The sequence below is a fragment of the Palaemon carinicauda genome, chromosome 26 (genome assembly GCF_036898095.1).
Source record: "Palaemon carinicauda isolate YSFRI2023 chromosome 26, ASM3689809v2, whole genome shotgun sequence".
In the NCBI taxonomy this organism is placed as follows: Eukaryota; Metazoa; Arthropoda; class Malacostraca; order Decapoda; family Palaemonidae; genus Palaemon; species Palaemon carinicauda.
The window spans coordinates 73,470,948-73,492,327 of record NC_090750.1 but is presented as its reverse complement, the minus strand read 5'-3'; the positions used below and the strand labels follow the sequence as shown (position 1 = coordinate 73,492,327).

Below are 21,380 nucleotides of genomic sequence, written 5' to 3'. Positions count from 1 at the left end.
CCCGTTCCATGGCCTTGTACTGTGGCCTCCCGTGGCCTGGTCCCAGTTGTCTGGCTTGATTACCCCAGTAGCCAGGCTGGCCAGAGACTCATGGACCTGTGCTAAGCTGTGCGCTCTTTCCATTGTCTAGGCTGGTCCATGGCCCTATGGTCTGAGGCCATGGGGCTGGCTAAACTGCCTTGGTATAGTAGTCAGGGTGGCAGGAGATACCCTCTGAAACATCTTGCAGTTTGGCAGGTGGTAAAGGACTCTTGAAGTGTCAAACAACTCTCTCGGCCTTTTATTCAAGGGAGTAAACCCACAAGTCCAACTTTTTTAGTCAGGATCTTATGGTGGCTGTTTAAAAAGTTTTGTTGCTAGCCCAGCTCCCACATGGGACAGAAAGCATCCTGTCTTTAATAATGTGTTTGATGGAAGTCTGGATGAAAGGTAGAATGACAGATTCTTTTGCTTCTTCTTTTCTTCTCTTAACTTGGCGGATGAAGCAGTTGTAACTTTACTAGCTGGATCAGACATTGATGGTGGTAAGCTACATTTCCAAGTACCGGTCTTATTAGACTAGATCTGTAAGTGAGGATGATGAAGTGAATACCAACCCATTTGCCACCATGCGCCTGGTATTTAATACCAGACTTTCTGGGAGAAATATTCCTTCATTGAGTTAGTACCAGGTTCTGTACTTTCCAAAGTAATGACCAGTCCCTATCATAGTACTCATCCCTATGAAAGAAAGATAGGAGGTTATTGGAATTATCACCTGTGATCCTGTATGGAACCACAGAACCAGGTGGACTAGCATATTCTAGGGAAGTAAAAGAACCAAACAGTTCAGTTGTAGGGGGACTTCTTACCTACCAATAAGTGAGTTGCCTTATTTTAAAGGACAAAAGGTTTGTATACTCATAATAACAAATAAATTTTTTTAAAAGTAATTTGTATTTTCTCCTAGCTATACAAACCTGAGTTCCTTAAAGTTAAAATTTCCTTCTGAACAACCTCTCCCATTTCAACGACAGTTCCAACTCCGCTGAAGACATTCCCAACTTTATAGGATTCAAATTTGTATAGCCAGGAAAAGTACAAAATACTTTTGGAATATATTATAGTGATAGGTTCAAGAATATAAATACTGAAAGGGATTGGCAATCATACATAGTTTACTGTGACAAGAGAGTGTTTATTCGCATCATTATACAATGGAGCAGCCAGACCACAAGTCAAATATTTAGATACCAAACAGGCTAAAGTATTTGTTTACATGAGGACCCAGAGTTCGATTGATGGAGAGGTTGAAGAAGTGGGCTTTACAAATGAGAAGAGAACAAATGCTACTTTTTTATTTAATGTTAAATTGTCAAGCATAAAAACAACTTTACAAGTTTGTAAGTGTTTGTGAGGAGAAGTCATTGTATATCATGGCTCTAACTCTGATTATTTTTATATATTTTACTTATTTTCATTGGGCATGTTTAGAAATTCTGGCTTCCAATCAGACAAAAGTTAAAGAACTAACGGTACTTTAATTGCATCTTCATTAAAATAGTTCATTCGGTAAATACAAAAGTTTTTATTTGAAGTACTTCTCGCTCACCGTTCGACTAGACCTTTTTAATACTATGTTTATTCTCCAAGACCTTTTTAATACTATGTTTATTCTCCTCAAAAATAGTTAAAAATACTCATCTGTGAGAATGACTTGACCCTATAATACTATTTTATGCTCAAGCAGTAAACAAAATTAACCCCTGTCATAAAGTATAAGTAAAAGAAAGTTTTTATCGTTATTCACTCGTATCTTTTTAAAGAACTTTGCATTACTGTACCTCAGTTAAATGAATGAATATAGTATGCTACAAATTATATCATTACCTTAAATAAGGAACTGTATTATGATTTTATTTTCAAAGTTTACATGCTCATCAAATAAATTCTTTCCCAGGCAAATACAAAATTGAGTCCTTTTACAAGAGTATGATTTCAGTGAAGCTGGAACTGCTCTTAAAATTTAACAAGGCAGTTATAACTAAACATTCACTTTTGACTTCATCCGTAAGCAGTGCTGCACACTTTCGAACTCTCAAATTTTGTCAGTAAAAGTATTTTTTTTCTTTCTTGAGTAAATGGATTCTTCAAATGCTGCTACTTTTAAGAAAATAAAATATCTTGGAAGAAGTCCAAAGAGATCAATCGACAGAGGTTTTTTGAGACTCTGACTATTCCTTTTGCGCATACACATTAGAGTGTGTGTGTGATACCAAGAACCAACCCAGCCTGGGAAGGCACCTTGGTACACAGCACAGGAGTTAACTCACATTGCTGATGCTTGGTCGTGTTCCATACTGAGCGTGCGCACTATAAATCGGGATGGAGGGCTCATCCCCTCTTTCCCTGAACGTTCGACAGATCTCTCTGTTCCTACATGTAGTAAGGATGGCCTAAGTGGAAAGTAGCTGTTATAGACCACACACAAGCTTGCCACTCTAATTTCCAAATATTTGGTTGTCTTCTATCTTGGTTTTCAACTTTTCTTTTGACTTAACCCCACCACAAACCTTGGCATTCTTCATGTATAAATTATGAAAAAACCACAAAAACAATACAAATGAAACATAGAATAAAACAAAAATTAAATGCAAATTAAACAAAACTTAACCTATCAGGTTAAAGACACTAATTTTTTGTGGATGTGCATTGGAAGAGCTCTACAAGAAAACTTTCACTTTACTGTAAAATTTTTGTCTTGGTTGGCGCCATTCTACTGGTGATACACTTCTCGGCTGTAGATTTTCTAAGAAGCTGTGATGCCCATTCAATTGCCAAATATTGTTCAATATCTGGGGTAAAAAATTTATAAAAATATTGGTAGAACACATATTTGTTAAATTTTAGTAAAGTTTGACCTTTGAGTTACACTGTATAATCATTTAAGATATAAAGAGCTTTGATTTAAGAAATTTTAAACTGAGGCTTTTTAAGTTGCTCAAATTAGTATTCAATCATAAATTATCCTCCTCATATATAATGGTTGTATAAACCCCCGTGAATTTTATTCCTACGATGTTGAGGCAAGTTAGTTTGTTAATCCAATTTGATACTGTATTACACAGACCACATCTAATTAAGTACTGCACTCTAATTACTCTTATAGTTTTACATATTGGTAACCAGATTCTAAAGATGTCCAACAGCTGAGGTAAATAGACATCTTTTACACTTTATATTATCTAATATAATCATTCTATTTAGAAAAAATATTCATTAAAGATAAGAAATTATAGCTTAGCATGAAATAGACCTATAGTAATGTTAGAGCCCTAGTTGAACCACAGCACATGTGGTCCCAAACAGCGATAGGAAAAAACTTATTTTCTAGCGATTCTGTATTCACCCTCAGAATTTTTTGAATTTACAATTATTTTTATTTGTAATATACATAAGATTTTCTAGGTTAAATTAGGAAAAATAAATGCAACAAATCTCTCATTCTTATATTTCATACTTTTTCTTTGCCGAATACATATGTCAGCGTAGGTAACTTTTTTTTTTCCATCACATAACTAAAAATTTATTACAGTATTTTTAGACAAGTTGTTCCTGATTATTCTGATGTAAAATATAACATTTTAGAAAAAGAAAACTAATTTAAAATGAATGCTATAGCTTAAGTATTAAGGTTCTGTTTTGTCACAAATGGCCTAGATCCCTACTGAGATCAACACAGTTTATTATTATTATTTTTATTATTATCACTACTACTACTACTACTACTACTAGCTAATCTAAAACCCTAGTTGGAAAAGCAAGATGCTATAAGCCCAAGGGCTTCAACAGGGAAAAATAGGCCAGTGAGGAAAGGAAACGAGGAAATGAACGATATAAGAAGTAATGAAAAATTATAATAAAATATTTTAAATATTTAAAAAAAAACATTAACAACATTAAAACAGATAACTCACATATAGACTATAATAAGGCTTATTTCAACCTGTTCAACATAAAAACATTTGCTGCAACTTTGAACTTATGAAGTTCTACTGATTCAACTACCCGATTAGGAACATCATTCCACAACTTAGTCAAAGCTGGAATAAAACTTCTAGAATACTGTGTAGTATTGAGTCTCATGATGGAGAAGGTCTGGCTATTAGAATTAACTGCATGCCCAGTATTACAAAAGAATTTGTTACCAACCTTCAAATTTCCACACGACCCATTTTGTTATGAAAAATTCTTTTTGTGTAGGATTCTTTAAATCAAGTGGTTTGGATTTCTATTACTGTTTTATCACAGCTTTTACAATGATTTGGTACGTATTTATGTTATATATCTGGTACAGTACAGCACTGTATGTATTGTACAGTAGTACGTGTATACATTTTTTATGACTACAGCTTTGTAATTAATTATTTACCTTTTCAGTACTGGATAAATGAATATACTTCTTCCATCGGTTTAGGGGTATTTCATTCTGGTGTAGAAATATATGGCACAGGTATGTTACATTATTTGTTTTGCATTTCCTGTTTCTTATTGCTAATGATATTTGGGGCATACTGTTTTTTTTTATAATTCACAGAACCTGAGTGGCCTCAGGTTCCTGCATGTGGCCTGGTAACTTAAAATCCTGTAGCTGGATTACTTTGGGTAGAAGTTTTGTTCAAATCTCTGGTTAAATGTTTTTTATTATTTTGTCTTTAAATTATTAGATGAAAACCTCTAAATTTATACCTGGTAGTACCTTAGTGGTTTGATATTTTTGACAGATGTGAGAAGTACTGTACTCAAAAAGAAGTGAGTAGAGTGCTAGAGGCCTAATTAATGTTATTTTTTATGTTGAAATTATATCATGCCACATGGTGTATATTGGAATTGAACAATTTTTTTAAATCAATATTATACTAATATATTCAGTACAAACCCATAGTTTATAATGGCCAATATTTTTGGCCTTCGCAATTCCTAGGCTTCATCCTTAATTCAAAGGGAAGTCATCTGGTGCTCTGCTCATTTGTCCTAGGATCCAGGCTAGAAAAAGCTTTGATTCTTTCCTGGTCTGGCTTATACTATAGCAGCAAGCAGTTTGGAAGGTTTGAAGATAAGTCCTTTAGTGTGAGTGATGGTTTTTTATGGGGAAAATCGTCTTTGCATATCATGGTTGGCTAGTTTCATCAAACATGCCTCAATGGATCCTTGATTCCTTGTAAGTAAAAACCTCACTTCTTCATGTGGTGTATGTTGCAGCTTTTAATAATCAAGAGGGTTGGGAGGAGATGGGATCTTAACTGTGATTAGTGATTTTTTTATTTTCAAAAAGTTTTATTTTTTAATAGACATTTATTTCAAATCAAACTCATCTAGCCCAAATCCAAAGGACCAAAGGATTGCAAGAAAACAAGGGTTGCACTGTAAAGTACAAGAAGTAGGGTTAGAGTGCGAGGCTCCAAGAGAGGATCTCGACACTTTTAGGTACAGTGAATCAACTGAACCCTTACAAACTGGTGCACTATAGTCCATTTTTTTTAGCGATGTATATTTGCACCGACTCGCGGCGGTGCCCTTTTAGCTCGGAAAAGTTTCCTGATCGCTGATTGGTTAGAATTATCTTGTCCAACCAATCAGCGATCCGGAAACTTTTCCGAGCTAAAAGGGCACCGCTGCGAGTCGGTGCAAATATGCATCGCTAAAAGAAATGGACTATAGAACCACTAGTCTAATGTTGAGGAGTTAGGCTAAGTTTGAAAAGAGACAGGTTAGGTTAGAATCTCTGTTAAGAACCAAACAGTCACTGGACTTTTTAGATAGTACAAAAGAAGCTAAAGAGGTCAAGATCTTATTAATGTCATTACTATCAAAACCTGAAAGCTGGTTAAAGATTGACGGCTTGTTAACAACTGAGGATCAGTTAATGGCTGGCATGGTATTTCCAACTTCATACCCCTTATAATTAACTAGCCTAATCCATTTTGGATTTTCCCTTAAACTGAAAGGTAGCTTTCTTCTATGTTTGGAACTTTGAATCTCTTCTCAATTTTTATTGCATCATCAAGGAATAATTGTATTAAAAAAAATCAGTTATCTGTTCCTAGTTTCATTTAGCTATAAAGCAAACATTATGAGAAATAAAAAAGCTAGATTATAAAACTACTATTTTAACAAAATGTTGTCAATCTAATTTATTAAATGACTGGATATTCAATAAAAATACGGATTCCATATGCATACAAGCGAAGTTAATCCTTTATTAAGAAATACACAATAAGTGTAAATATCTGAACGGAATTCCTTGTGATGAACTAGTATTACAAGTTTAGTAATTTCTCAAAATTATTTGTAATCACCTTATTGAATTATTCATTTATATCTGAACAAATCCTAAATAAGTTCAAGGTAGTAAATTTTTCTTCTAAAAAAAAAACACCACAAAGGAGATAATTTTCTTTACCAAAATTGAAGATTATGCAAAGGGTATATATTTTCACCCCTGTCTGTTTGTCAATTTATTTATTTGTTAATGTATGAGTAACTTTACACAAAAACTACTGTATAGTACTGATTTTGACCAAACTTGGAAGTCATGTAGGGTATGACCCAAGGATGAATCTGTAACATTTTGAATAAAGTATATCAAAGTACAAGTGTGCAGCAGTACTTTGAAAATAATTGCAATGTCAAGTAAATGGGAAATATTTTGTTTATTTTTCGTTTGTGAACACTACCCCAGAAACTACTGAACCAATATCAACAAAACTTAGTGAACGTGGTGTATGACCCAAGGAAAAAGCTATTAGATTTTGAAGAAATTACATCAAAGTATAATTATGCAGTTAAGAGCAAAATAAGACTTTGGTGTGGCGAAGGCGTGCTCTCTACTGAGTGCATCTTGAGTTTCAAGTAAATTGCCCCTTTTATTCTCCAGTATTGAAAATTTCCTCTTGCTTACACCTGCAATAGGTTAAAGAGAAATAACCACTATATTCAAGAACATGTATAGACAATTTATTGTTCTATAGATTAATTTAAGAGGGAAAATGTTACACAAACAAAAGAAAAGTTATCTTGGGTGTACGCTCTGTAGAGGCTATGACTCTGTCAGCACTGTGCATCATCAGAGCCATTACTGAATGGCACACTAAAACTTCTTAGCAAAAATTTTAATGTTAGACTAGGGTTCTCAGTCTTTTCTGTATTTTCCTCGAGGTACTGTTCATGCAAACAGAGCAAAATAGCAAAGGTGTATACTAAGCGTTAATTCACTTTATGCTTGAATAATCAAAGTGGTCAGCTATAAGCTGACAATGTTTTAAATGAGGAATGTAAGTTAAGAAACTTCCTCCATACACAAAAACAAAGCACAATGATTTGGCCAAACATATCACTAAGTTAGTAATAATTTGTAAATAGCAGTGCAATATACACTTACATATGTAAACCACCGTCACTGGTATTCGTAGTAATTCTAGAAGAAATCATCTCCGCTTAAACGTTAGAAGAAGAAAAGCCTTAAAACCCATTTTGAATTGCTGGGTGAAATGTAGGTGTGCGATTATATTACAAATGACGAAAGACCAGAAAGGCAAAGGGAACTATAATGCTTCATTGCCAGATTACTTGATGGTTCTCAGATGGTGAGGCAAGAACAGGAAATGTTTACTTTGGGGTAAACGTTGACATATAAACATCTTTTAGAGAGAAGTAATATGGGCATAAGGGAGTTTCATAGCATAATCAAGTATTTGTGATGAGCGGTAGTCCCCACTGGTGACTGGATGTGTGTGGGCAGTCCACATTTTGAATTATGGAATATGGTTTTATTGCTGTCACGTCTATTGATATGTTGTAGAATGTTGTGAACTGTATTGTTTTAAAGCTTTGATTCAGTGTTAGTAAATTTCATATCTTATGTTATGCATGAAAATAGGTGATATGTTAAATATATAAGCACTTTTTATGTCATTTCTCAGCGTATCTTCGGGTCTACTTTTAATATATTCAATGTAAACATGAAGATTTAGTGCTGTAGTAAAGTAATGTATCAATGTACAGTACTAGGTATTGAAAGCGAATAACATGAACAACTGCAAGTTTGCCGAAGTATGTTGTCCTGTCATCCGGTACTATACTGTAACATGATGTGAAAAAAGCTAACTCGTCACTCGTGTACGTTAGTTTATTTGCTAGGTTGTGGTTCTTATTTGATAATTACAATGGTTATATAAATATTATCATTGTTTTGTTACTGATATGATATTATTATTGGTTATTATAACATTATTTGGGATTGAAAATTTTAATGTACAAATGTGTAACATATCAGTATTATAAGTTTATAAGTAATATTTTATGTATTATGCACAGAATTTGCATATGGAGGCCATCCATTTCCATTCTCGGGTGTGTTTGAGATAACTCCAAGAGATGCAGAAGACCTAGGGGACCAGTTCAAATTCAAGTAAGTTTTTTGCATTGCTTAGTCGTTAATGATGGGTAGAAAAGCCATTGATATTTGAAATTTTAGTGCTGTGTTGCCTCAGTTGGTTGAGTGAATAATAATTTAACAAGTGGCTTATTCAACTGGTTAAGTAATATTTTACTAATTTTTAAGCTTTTAATTTAACCATAGTTAATAAACATCCTTGGACTCTCTCTTTGTCTATATTTATCTTAAAAGATTATGTTTTTTATGTCTATGTGTTCAGTTTATATTATCTAGGAAAAAGATTTCCAGAAATATATATAACAATTATGAAGGGAATAAAAATTTTTCTTGTTGATTTGTTGGCTGAAATTTTGCATTTATCTCTTAGGATAGGATAGTAAGGTTGTGTTGTATGTTTGATTTAATTTTTTGGTATAAATGTGCATTAGTCTCCAAGGACTTTAGTGTAAAAGGCTAGAACAGGGAGTCCTATACAATAGTGTTTAAGAAAGCAAAGAAATAATTTTTTCTCTCCTCTATGGTCAGTGTTTCAATGTGCAAAGCACATACAATGCTTGTGTAAAAGAGGCCCTCAAGTTTAGGCATTATTGAAATTGTCACAATACTTCCAATGCGGAGATCATCTGGCTAGGGATGATAAAATAACTAAAGCGTATGTGATAATCTAGCTAACCCCAATTGGAGTTATGAGCGGTGTCGTTATCATAGTGACTGTTATGTATCCAGGGCAGTGTTTAGAACCTTGTCAACTGTCCCATCTGCTCACAGTGGATTAATTCCACCCAGAAGAAGGATCCACTCGCAGCAGTGGAAGGAATTCCTAAAGTCGCGGGTTCCACTGAGTATTTGCCCAGTAAGCAACTCCGGAATCTCATCTGCTCAACAGCATTAGGTTTGGCAGTAAGGGGTTATGGGATGGATCATGGGAGACCAGGCCCCCTTCCAAGATGTAGATTTTGGGTCAGAAGACTATTTAGATCTTGAAGAGAAGGTGGCTTTACTTCAAGGGTTCTCAGAGGAGACTTTGGTCTTCCCTGAAAGGCATCCTTTGGGTGTTATTCCCTTGTTTGATCAACTTGCTAGGTTAGCTCCAACCCAGGTTACTGGTCTGCTTGGATTAGGGTAGCATGCATCCCCTGTGGATGCCTCGGTTATTATTATTATCATTATTACTAGCAAAGCTAGAATCCTAGTAGGGAAAAACAGGATGCTGTAAGCCCAAGGGCTCCAACAGGGAAAAATAGCCCAGTGAGAAAAGGAAATAAGGAAATAAATTACATGAGAAATAATGAATGATTAGTATATATTTTTAGGTTAGTAACAATGTTGAAATAGATTTGTCATATATGATTGTTCTGCATTAAAGCATTTTTTTTACTTTAGTTGTCAATTTTGGGTGCATTTCAACCATCAACTATTAGCAACTATTTGTTCACTCTACAGTATCATTTAGTGTTGTTAGATACAAACGTGTTTTGTTGAAACTTGTACGAAGCGTGGTGTGACGGTGACTAATTTGACGAGTCGTGGTGATGATTTTTGGTTTATGAGTTGTCTTACCTTGTACTGAAGTTGTGTTAATAATGTACAAGTACAGTTACCTCTGAAAAATAGTAAGAACTAAAATACCATGATAGAAAGCACATAAAAAGAATGTAGCATAGTACAGTTGGTGACCTACGGTGTTAGTCGACTGCAGGTAGGTAATGGTCAGCGAGTTGGTAGGTTATCAGTTGACCCACCCTAGGGCAGCAAGTATTTGTGGGTTCTCGATTTTCGCGCTTGTCTCTGTTACCTAACCCTCGTGAATAAGGAGGGCTGACTGTAGTGGTGGTTCTCGGTGATGACGCGTCATGGATAGTTAGATGGTTACAGTATTGGAAGGGCTGTGCAGAGTTCAATAGCATCTGAACTTAAAGTCTTTTACACACTAATTCTGCGCTTTGCATGTGGAAACACTAGCCCTAGAGCAAGAGAGATAATATTTCTTTGATATTTTATGTTGTGTTGTATTCCCCGTTCTAGCCTTTTACAGGAAAGCACATGGAGACCACACAGTACCTCTTCCAAAATATGGTTTAACTTTGTCAAAACCCCTCTATTACTGTGAAGTTCGATGTTCATTAATTATATATTTAATGTAAAGTCCTAGATTTTTAATAGAATTGCCTATTTATTAGTTTATTGATTTGGCTATTCTTCCTGTTTTATATCATGAAAGCTGAAGTAATATACTTCATCCATTAGTTAGAAATTATATCCTGTATACTGTACTTCAAATGTTGTAGGATAAGTCGGGTGACTTCCAAAATAATGCTAAATATTGAGTGCTAAATGTCATTTTCCTAAATATCTAATGGTGTTAAATTTCTGTAAATCTACAGGTAGAGACCAATACAGTACCTACATTTTAACTAGATATGTAGAATACTGTATTTCTTGAAACCAAATACAGTTTTGATTAATATTATCTGTTTATAGTTTATTTTGTTAGAAATTTTCGTTGAGCTCTCCTTACCTTGTAGCACATAATTCTTGTGATTGTCTGTATGTTATTAAAATAACTATTATCATTTTCCAGACAGAGCATTCATTTAGGCCATACAGATTTTACCGAAGAGGACATCAAAAGGATAGTTGCTGAACTAGGGAAGGACTTTAGGGGAGATAGATATCATCTAATGAATAAAAATTGTAATCATTTTTCATCGGCACTAACTCAGGTAAGCAATTTTATTTAGTAGCATTTTTTTTTTTCCATTTATGACGTCATCTATATCAGAATTCTTTTCAACGACTTTGTGGATTAGCAAAGCATTTTGCAACTGATATAGATTCTTATTTTGGTTGGATTCATGGCATTTGAGCCATATAGGGAGGCAATTTAACACAGGTGCAAAGAGTGTAAAAACCATTGAATTTGCTAGAGACACTCTAAGACTCCCCTTCTTGATATAGAGAAGTATACAATACATATGCATCACAGAGCATGAGTGCTTGAGCAAAAATTGAATAGTTATGATTCATGGAATCTGGGCCATATGGGGCAGGGGCCATGAATGCCGATCAGCACCAAAGTACTTTGGGAAAAATACCCAACAGTCTGTACCCTGACATAAAATTTTAAAGAACTTGGACAGCAACCTGGAAGAAAAAAAGAAAGCTAGGACTTAAAGTAGGTAAAGTATGTTTATTGGTTTTATCAAAGATTTGGAAATTAGCTTTATAAACTAAATGTCAGCTACTACATATTCACATAACTAGCCTATATTTATAGCTATGGAAATTTTAGCCGTATGTACATGAAAAAAAGGAGTTACTCTTATAAGGAATTAATAGTATTTCATTAATTTATGGATGTCAGGATGCCTGAAAACTTTAAATCAATCAATCAATCAATCATTCATTTATGGTTTATCAACTTATTTAAAAAGATCTTGGTAATATGAATAGGGAATGGTTACAATGTTATAAGATTACAGGAATATCACTACTTGAAAGATAGGAAAATGATGAAATAAGAAGAATGGCAGGCATAGTAAAGATTGCAGAAGTGTTACGAGTGTCAGACTGAGATGGTGTGGGCACATATTGTGGGTGGATGGTGGGAAGGGAGTGAGGAGGGCTGGGGAAGAACCTGTTAGGGAGGGAAGATAAAGAGGGAGGCAGATAATTAGATAGCAAGATAAGGTGAAGGATGATATAGAGAAGAGGTTTGGTGGAAGAGGATGCCTTTGATTGAAGGCATTGGAGAAGGCACATCAGGAAACCAACCCCTTAATGTAGGGATAACAGCGGAAAAAAAAAGATGATTACCATAATTGGTTTTGTGTACTATACATAGGAGTTAAATACACATTTGCTTATTCAATATCTCCTTGAAGCCTTCAAGTTGGCATTTAGTTTTCAGTCATTCAAATTCTACAGAATCATTATCAAAATAATGCTTTAGAATTTGATTGCTTCAATGGTGTGCCTGTGAGGATCCTGCAGTATGTTGTTTTTAGTTTAGTTTTATTTATTGTTATTCATTTAATTAAAAATAATGGACAAGCTGCTTAATATCTCTATGGATGGAATGATGTTAGAGGTCATTTAATTGACAGGGATGAAGGTGCTAAGTTGTGGGGTAAGAAAATGAATCATGAATGCAGTTTTGAAGCAACAAACAGTGATGCCAGATCCCTGCATGTGGTTTTCCCACCTCTGATGTCATCAACCCTCATTCTCAATACCTAATGTATGGGGGTCTGGTATTACTGTTTGCTTGTCGAGCATGCTCGATTGTGTGGACAGGGCTTAATTGATGTAGATTGACAAGTGTATACTGTACAATATATGAAAGTGTATACATATACAGTACACTATGTGCTGTGTACACACTATACAGGATATACTGTATTGATTTATGTAATTATTTATTTATTTAGGGTATAGCATTCACGATCACCTATCGTCATAAACTGTCATGAAATATTTCTTCTATCAGATATTGGTTGGAAGAGAAATTCCCACTTGGGTGAATCGCTTAGCTTACGTATCTTCATGTGTTCCATTCTTGCAACGGTGTTTGCCCAAAGAGTGGCTAACTCCTGTAGCCCTTCAGCAGACAATCGAAAGGCCATCTCAGGATTCCCCGACATCTCCACATGATCCCTCCTCTAGTTCGTCTGGTTCAGCAACTCGCGATCGAACACCACACTCGGTGGCTACCCCTAGGAATACAAGATCTACAACACATTCTCGTAACTCTTTGTAACAAGGAATATTTGTGCTCTAGTTTTTAAGCAAATTTATATAAATATATGTATAGATTGTATACATATATTTACATACATACATTTGGGCTTTTTGTAAAATTAGCCTCTTTATAAAAAAAAGATTTTCTTATTTGGGCTTTTTGTAAAATTAGTCTCTATAAAAAAGATTTTCTAATACATAATTAAGAGCATAAATTGTGTATCTAAAGATCAGGTTTTTTTCTATGTTACTGAAGGAGCGGCTTCTTTTTTGAGAGATATTAGGAAAAGTTTGGGTTCTGGAAATTTGTTGGGTATCTTATGCTTCTGGTCATTATGCCAAAAGACCAAAGAAAATATTTCATTGAATATATTTTACTACTAGTTTTTAATAGCATTTAGAAAGATTTTTTTTGTAGTACAGTAATGAAGTAAGTCTTCTACTTATTGTTGAAGTGGTGTGTTCAGTCAGCTGCCAAAGTCTCATATAATCAAGATAACCAACTGTTAAAGGTCACAATCATGATGTTGACATTATAACCATCATCATAATCTCTTCTGGGAAATAATAAGATTAGAATACTCAGTATTTTATTGGTTCTCACGACATTTTGTAAAGTAGATGAGTATTGGAACTAATGAAGGCATTGTAATTTCAATGGCATTTGAATGATGTAGAGATCCTTTTATGGATTGATGTGAAATGATCTGCATGGTAAAAAGTTGACATTTCTTGAAATCCTACTGTTTTTAACATACATTATGGAATGGTTCGATATTAAAGTGGTGCACAAGAACAGATATGTCTAGGTTTATTGTGTCTTAGGAAAACTTTGCATAATTACTGTAATTTTTCTGGAGTTAGGATTTTTTAGGGCTAATTTTGCCGAAAGATCATGTTTATAAATGTATGTATGTTAACTGTATAGTTAAGAAATGTTCTCACAAGTGGATTGAAGTGTTTGGAAATGTGTTTTCAGAGTGCTTGAATGATATGAACTGAACAGTTTTTATATAGTTCTGTTAGATATTTTATAATCAATGTTTTGGGCTACATATAGTTTTGATAAAAATAAAAGAGACGAAGCAGCAGTGGCATACCTATTAAGCTCTCATAATATTGCTGACCATGTGCTGTCTAATATTTAGTCTCAACATAGGAATTTTTAAATGATAAGGGTAAGATTACAATGTAATAATTCTCAGTGTTCAATGAAATTTGTGCCATACAGCAAAAATGAAAAGAAACAGTGTGTTGGTATGTTAAACATGTAAATGTATCTGCATATACTTTTATATATAACTTACATTATCCCAAGTATTATTCTCTCTCTAGGTGAATTTATATACCAACTTTCATTTTATTATATTACGTTTTGGTTTTATGCTAATGGGAATATTGACGTAGTAAAAATAATTTGCTAAGTGGTTTAATGCTTTAAATTCTTATAAAATCATATCTTTTCCCCCATCACTCTTCTGTCTATTATCTTAATTTTTAGATAAGAAAATTATTAGGACATTTCTTGGTATTGTTTTTATATTGAATTTTTTTCTAATGAGACCTTTGAGATGCTTATTGCAGTTGTTCACGTAAGTTGAGAAGTGTCTATGATTTTGTAAGTTGTGGAATTAGAAAACCCCAGTAATTAATATAATGAATTAAGTGAACATGTTACATCTAATTTAGAGTTCATTTATTCAGAGTTTTAGTTTCATACACTTTGTGTGATAAATCTTCTTTATCTAATGTAAATGGAAAATTAATGTTAGACTATCTTGTTGTAAGATTTAAAAATCCACTTGTTTTTGTGGCAAAGCCTTCTGTCACTTATTTGTGCATCTACTCTTTACTTCCATAAGCATACAGTAAACCAAAAACTTAAGCAAGCATGAATTTAAATGAAAACTTGATAAAATATATTAGCTGGTGTATAAGAATTTTTTAATGGAAAATTACCGAGTGCATTGACAAGTCAATATCATCATAATGGATAATCTAGGTATGGTCTATGATCTCATACATGGCTTATTATTTGTCCTGATATTATTCATATCTCATCAATATATTGTAGTGTTTGTGGAATAATTAGTTATTATTCTTGCTAAATGGTTTATATCTATAATGTAAGAAATATGAGGAGAAAGCGGGGATTCAAGTGGCTTATGTATGGAGTTATAGTCTGTGCATCAAGAGCAGTTTTGGCAGCATATACTGTACGGAAATATGTACCGTATCATTGCTGTGGATTGCCCAGTATCCTAATATAGTCACTGCTAAAGTGCTCGCTCATTTACTATGCAGTATTTGTGCATGTTAACAGAATCAAGAAAGGGAATGTAATTTCAATAAGTTTTATCTGTTGGGATATTTCCTTTTTAACAGATTGTTAGAATCTCTAAATGGAGATTTCATTTTTATTATCATTGCATCATTGGAATTAAAGTTGATTGCAAGATATATTTTGATTTCTAGTGCAGGTTGGTTGGATCAGATGAGGCCAGCCTTGTGCTAGCACAGGTCGTTGCCTAAGGGCAACTCATACAAATGGCAAGGTGTTAAGGATGATAGAGAGGTTGGTGTGGACCTCTGGACAAGTGTTAAGGGTGGTAAGAGGTTGGTGTGAACCTCTGGACTTGCTCCAACCAACTGAAACCTTATAGTGCAGTGCAGATTTGGTCTTTGATATTTTGGTTCTTATATTTCGTTTTTGGGAAATTTATTAGCTAAGGTACAAAATTCTGAAAGGATTTCATCCCTTTATTCATGATATTGTTCCGTGCTAAGAGTTTTTGATGTAAATACATGTTTGAAAGCAAAAACTTTATATTTATAATGCAGCTCAACAGTACTTGTTATGATATTTAGAATGTACTCTTACCTTCTGCAGTATTCAAATTGATACCAGGTGAATGAGATACGAGTTGAACTTAATCGGAGGAAAAGGGGCGCCACTCTGAACTGTGATCCTCAAGTCTCCCCTCTCAGGTCACACTGCCAACAGATGAGTGCTAAAGGGTTAAAGTTATGCAGCTGTTACACAGGTTCAAAAAGTTAGATAAAAAAAAGGAAAGGAAATGGAGCTTAACATAGCCTCGAGAATCTAGGCTTATCTTTTTGCATGTCACTCAAAGTATTCGTATTCTTTGAAAGGAATCCTCTCTTACTCTGCACAGTACAAATGTAATTATATGAATACTGTAATTAAACAAAAATGTGCTAAATATTTAGGTACTACAATACCAGTAAAAATAAAAAAGTGACATTCCAATTTTTATATTTTAATCACTTGTTCTAGAACCGATAGATTTTGCTTAGATTTTCTCTCCGTGTTCAAGTGTGCAGCGTCTTCAGGAAGGGCTGCAACTAGACAGTACAACAGTTGCAGGAACACACAGAAGGTTGGCTGATTCCCTCCCCATCCCTAGAGTAACCTTCCCTCCCAAATCCCTTTCGTATCCTTAGGAGCTCCCTAAATTATATACTGTATAGATATATATGGATATTTGCTGATATATAGCAACAAATAATGTTCATCAGTTTATTTTGATACTGCTGTAATACTTTTTTTTTAAAGCTTTTTTTTCTTGTACTAAAACTGTCCATTGTTCTATTGGTAGTTATACCTTAGCCCTGCATACCAGTGTTCAGCATACTGCGTTGCTTAACTTGGCCCATTGGTGTGTTGGTTGGGGCATATTACTTATAACAAAGTGTATAAAAAACTTGAATGACGTCCATTTTGATTTAGTGTCTGGAAGCCAGGGTGATACGTTGACAGTTTTGTAGATAAGTTTAGTAACCTTTGGGTGCAAGCTTGATGCAAGGGTGTATACTAGCACTACCACACACGACTGTTGCTGCCGTTCAAAGCATAGTATTCTCTGGTGTTCCGTAACGAGAAAAATTTTACGCAATATGTTTGTCATTTTTTAGAAATTTAATTCATTGCCAAAATGTTAACAGAACTCTGGTGTCAAGTTTGTATACAAAGTTGTTATTAGTATAAGCTAGTGTAATATTAACTATAGTTTGTTTATAATTTTTGTTTGTGCAAGAACCAGAAAAAAGTAGGATAAACCTCAAAATTGTTTTGAGGATGTTAATAGAAAAGCATCAAGGAAGGATTAAAGAAATCTATACTTTTCTGAAGCTATCTTGGATTATTTTTATAAGCTTTACATATATGTAATAATACCAAGTCTTTTTCATAATGTACAATATAAATGCTTGTTATGGAAACAGTAATTTTTAAGGTAGCTTTTTAAAAGTGTAGGCTAAACAAGGGCCTCCAAAGCCAGTCACTGTACTGTATTGAATTTTAGTGTCAATACAGAATAGCTATATTTGGAATTCATTGTCACCAAGCTTGACCATAGTCGAGCCAGTGAATTTCGGAGTATGAAAAATCTTTAATAATATGAACAGTTCTGCTTGAGGCATAATTGTTCAAAACCAGGCCGTAAAAGTTTGTAGGATAATTATTTATCTCCATTGACTCTTATCCTCCCTTTGTTTTCACCAACATTTTAATCTCTCCTAGAGGAATTGTGTCACTTCTCCTTTAGAGAATTTCAACTCCAGTCTTCCTTTATGATTTTGAATAATTTTCTTCATATTCCTTACACAGTATTTGAGTGAAACACCTTGAAGGTGGTCACTAATTTTCTCAGATTTTTCAGAAGTAAGGTTTAAGTACGGCAGGGATGCTTCTGCAAAGGCCGTTATATGCTTATGTGCATTTTTAAAAAGGGTGTACGTAATGGAATGTATTTTTGGTATTGGATGGTAGATGATATACAGTACTGTATAAGCAAATATAGAAACTGTGGGCTTGTAAAATTCATTGCTACTTGCATTTCATTTCTTTGCAGGAAACCATTTTCATGTTCATGTATATTTCATTTATTTTTTTTGCGTGTTCATACAGTCAGTCCTTGATACCATCAGTCTCTGGGAGACTCTTGTGATTGTGCTTATGGTTCACATCCTAAAGTGAGGATTTAGATGAAATCGTAGAAGTAGAATGTAGAAAATAATTTTTTTTTGTATTATGGACTTCTAGACCATGACATCTGTGTCAGTGTTTGTAATGCTGGGAAATTTGTCTTGCCTTTTTCTTTGTACTGTAGTATTTTCTTGAAAGATTAAGTGGCATCTTTAGTCTCATTTCAAGATTCCAACAATACCACTGACCTTTGTCAGGGCACTATGAAATTTTGTTCTATAGTCTTAGGAAGACTTTTTTATATTATTTTTGTATGTGTTTTTTTGTTTGTTTTTTTTATTTTATTTCATGTTACCCATACTACACTCATCTTGTATAATTAAGATATTTTTACTGATGCTTTGTAATCAATAAATATGCTATTTTCAAAAAATAAAATATACAAATATATCTTTGATTGTTTAGGTATAGAACCACAACTCAATCAAGTTAATAATGTGAAAGTTTGAAGTACTTAAACGATTCTCTCTTCTAACATAGTTTGTAGTTATACAAGTTAGATATTTACTTTTACTCTTTAACTTGCAGGTGAGTGAATGGTTTTCACTTTGTAAACAACTCATAATCTTTCATGTGTGGTTTGTAGATTTAAGGAAATTGCAGAAAGTTTTCTTTTACACCCATGACTGTAGTAGGAACCATCCTTTGGTAAAAGAGGAAAAGGATGAACGCCTGGTGTATTTATTCGATTGCAAAGCCAATGAATTCTTTCATTTAACATGGCATGCACTTGAACAACATACTTAATGGAAGCGAGGGAATTTCTGATCACCTTTGATAGTCCTTGTAGTTAATTCCTGGCATTGCTTAACTCCCTATCATTTTATAAATTTAATTTCATGCAAAAGCATGTTTCTGTAAGTACAATTTAGAAATCAATATTTCAGTACAGTATCAATTTGTGTTATAGCTTTTAGCCATTTTCCTTGAGTTACAGAGTTTCACCTTCACCAGATTTCTATATTCGTGTTTAGATACATATACTGTAGTCAAATTTTCTTTGTATTATAACACAAAGTAGAGCTTAAGATCACTGGGTGCTGCTAACCATTTACAATTTTTTCCTAAGCTTTATTTTATACGTAGCCATTAATGTTAAGCTGCTAGAACCTCACTACTGCAACTGTGTTTAGTAAGGAGATTCTCAGCTTTGAAACAAGTCACATTTTGTAGTAAAAGAAAGGATTGCTTGAATGCTCTGAAACTTTTGTTTTTTTATTTGTGATGCAGAGTAGGCTGGAAATGAGGGATTTTTTATGTAACTAGTAGTTTTTTAAATGCAATATATTTGAAAACTGAGTGGCTCTTTTACATTTTGGCTATTTATTTCATTTACTGTTTTCTGTGTATTATGTATGAAAAGTGCTTTTATTGATATAATGAGTGTTCTTGGTTTTTCTTAAGTACTAATTTTACTGGTATTCTTTCTGTTGTTTACTGCAAGATAGATGTTTTATGTGAGTTGTTATACAATTTTCAAAAATGTATTTTTTCGTAAATCTCTCTCTCTCTCTCTCTCTCTCTCTCTCTCTCTCTCTCTCTCTCTCTCTCTCTCTCTCTCTCTCTCTCTCTCTCTCTCTCTCACAATTGTCTCCCTTGACTAACTTTTGTTTCCATGTATTTTCTCTCTCTCTCTCTCTCTCTCTCTCTCTCTCTCTCTCACAATTGTCTCCCTTGACTAACTTTTATTTCCATGTATTTTCTCTCTCTCTCTCTCTCTCTCTCTCTCTCTCTCTCTCTCTCTCTCTCTCTCTTTCTCTCTCTCTCTCTCTCTCACACAATTGTCTCCCTTGACTAACTTTTGTTTCCATGTATTTTCTCTCTCTCTCTCTCTCTCTCTCTCTCTCTCTCTCTCTCTCTCTCTCTCTCTCTCTCTCTATCTCTCACACAATTGTCTCCCTTGACTAACTTTTGTTTCCATGTATTTTCTCTCTCTCTCTCTCTCTCTCTCTCTCTCTCTCTCTCTCTCTCTCTCTCTCTCTCTCTCTCTCTCTCTCTCTCTCTCTTGACTAACTTTCGTTTCCATGTATTTTACCTGTAAAAAAGAAGTTAGTGTTGTAGATTGTATCTAGCTATACTTTGTAGTCTGAAATTGTATGCTTCCAAAACTATGAATGGTTTTCAGTGCAGGGAAAATAAAGATGTTCGTTTGTTCGTATGTGTTTAAGTTTTTATCACAAGGTAAATTGGGTTGAATTTTCTAGATAAATGTGGTTTCAAAAAATTCTTCTACCTGTCGCATCTATGCACGAATGTACTTTATTACTTTCCGGGGTCAGATTGAATTTTAAGTACAGGTTTATGGGCCTCGTTAGAATCTCTCTAACAAACTCTAACAAACTTCCCAGGAGAATACAAATATGACTAATCTTTAGTAGCATATTATACCGTACGGTTTATAAATAGAGGTTACATTTTATGGCTGATATCAATATTGTATGGCGAGTAATTTTTTATCTTATGCTTCTTTACCAATGTACAGTTTCATTAAAGCATGTCATCAAGAATGAATGAAAGTCCAATTATTATTTTTTTTATTTTTTTTTTTTAATATAGTATTTTGAAAGGTATCAAAAGTATATTTAGGACTGTTGTCATTTTAAGTATCAAATTCCTTTTTCATCCAAGAGACATTATCATAATTTAGAAAATCTCAACAGAAATTTTCCATAGAATATAGAATTTTATTTATCAAGACCGTTCCCACCAGCAATCTTCAAATTCTTACATAAATAAAATGTTAGTACGGTACTCAAAAACGGTATATTTTTTATGTGAATTAAAATGTTCTTGATGCTTGATCTTTATATGTTGATAAAAAAATCTATATTTTGTTATGGGAGAAGAAAGTCATAGTTATAATCAAAGGGCTTCAAAGAGTTTAGTAATTATTATTCTATATCATTGATCAGAAAAATGTTGGTATATCTTTCTTGAATCAAGGAAATGTTGAGACATTTTACTAGAGTTTTGATCTACCCTCATATGTCAAAATATTTGTTGTGTCAAAACATCTTTGGGTTTTGCAGATGTACTGATTTTAGCATATCTCGACGCTGGAAAAGTTTGTACTTACCCTGTATATGTTTTATATAAAAATTAATGATCTGCTGGTATTTTCAAACTCATTGCATTCAAGGTTGGTAGAACTGTCATAACCATATTCAACAGTATTTACTCGACCTATCGTCTCCA

The 21,380-nt window shown here is 33.8% G+C and overlaps 1 protein-coding gene across 5 annotated transcripts in view; it reads left to right on the top strand.

The window, feature by feature from the left end:
• The window catches only part of LOC137619582 (deubiquitinase DESI2-like), a 71,342-nt gene extending 51,003 nt beyond the window's left edge, over positions 1-20,339 (top strand). For all 5 annotated transcript variants that reach the window (XM_068349742.1, XM_068349743.1, XM_068349747.1 and 2 more), the window contains 4 exons: positions 4,420-4,492; positions 8,356-8,449; positions 11,019-11,160; positions 12,927-20,339. In XM_068349742.1, the coding sequence (XP_068205843.1) occupies positions 4,420-4,492; positions 8,356-8,449; positions 11,019-11,160; positions 12,927-13,196 (579 nt within the window). In that variant the 3' untranslated portion in view covers positions 13,197-20,339. The remainder of the gene's footprint in view (positions 1-4,419; positions 4,493-8,355; positions 8,450-11,018; positions 11,161-12,926) is intronic.
• Positions 20,340-21,380: the final 1,041 nt, after the last annotated feature.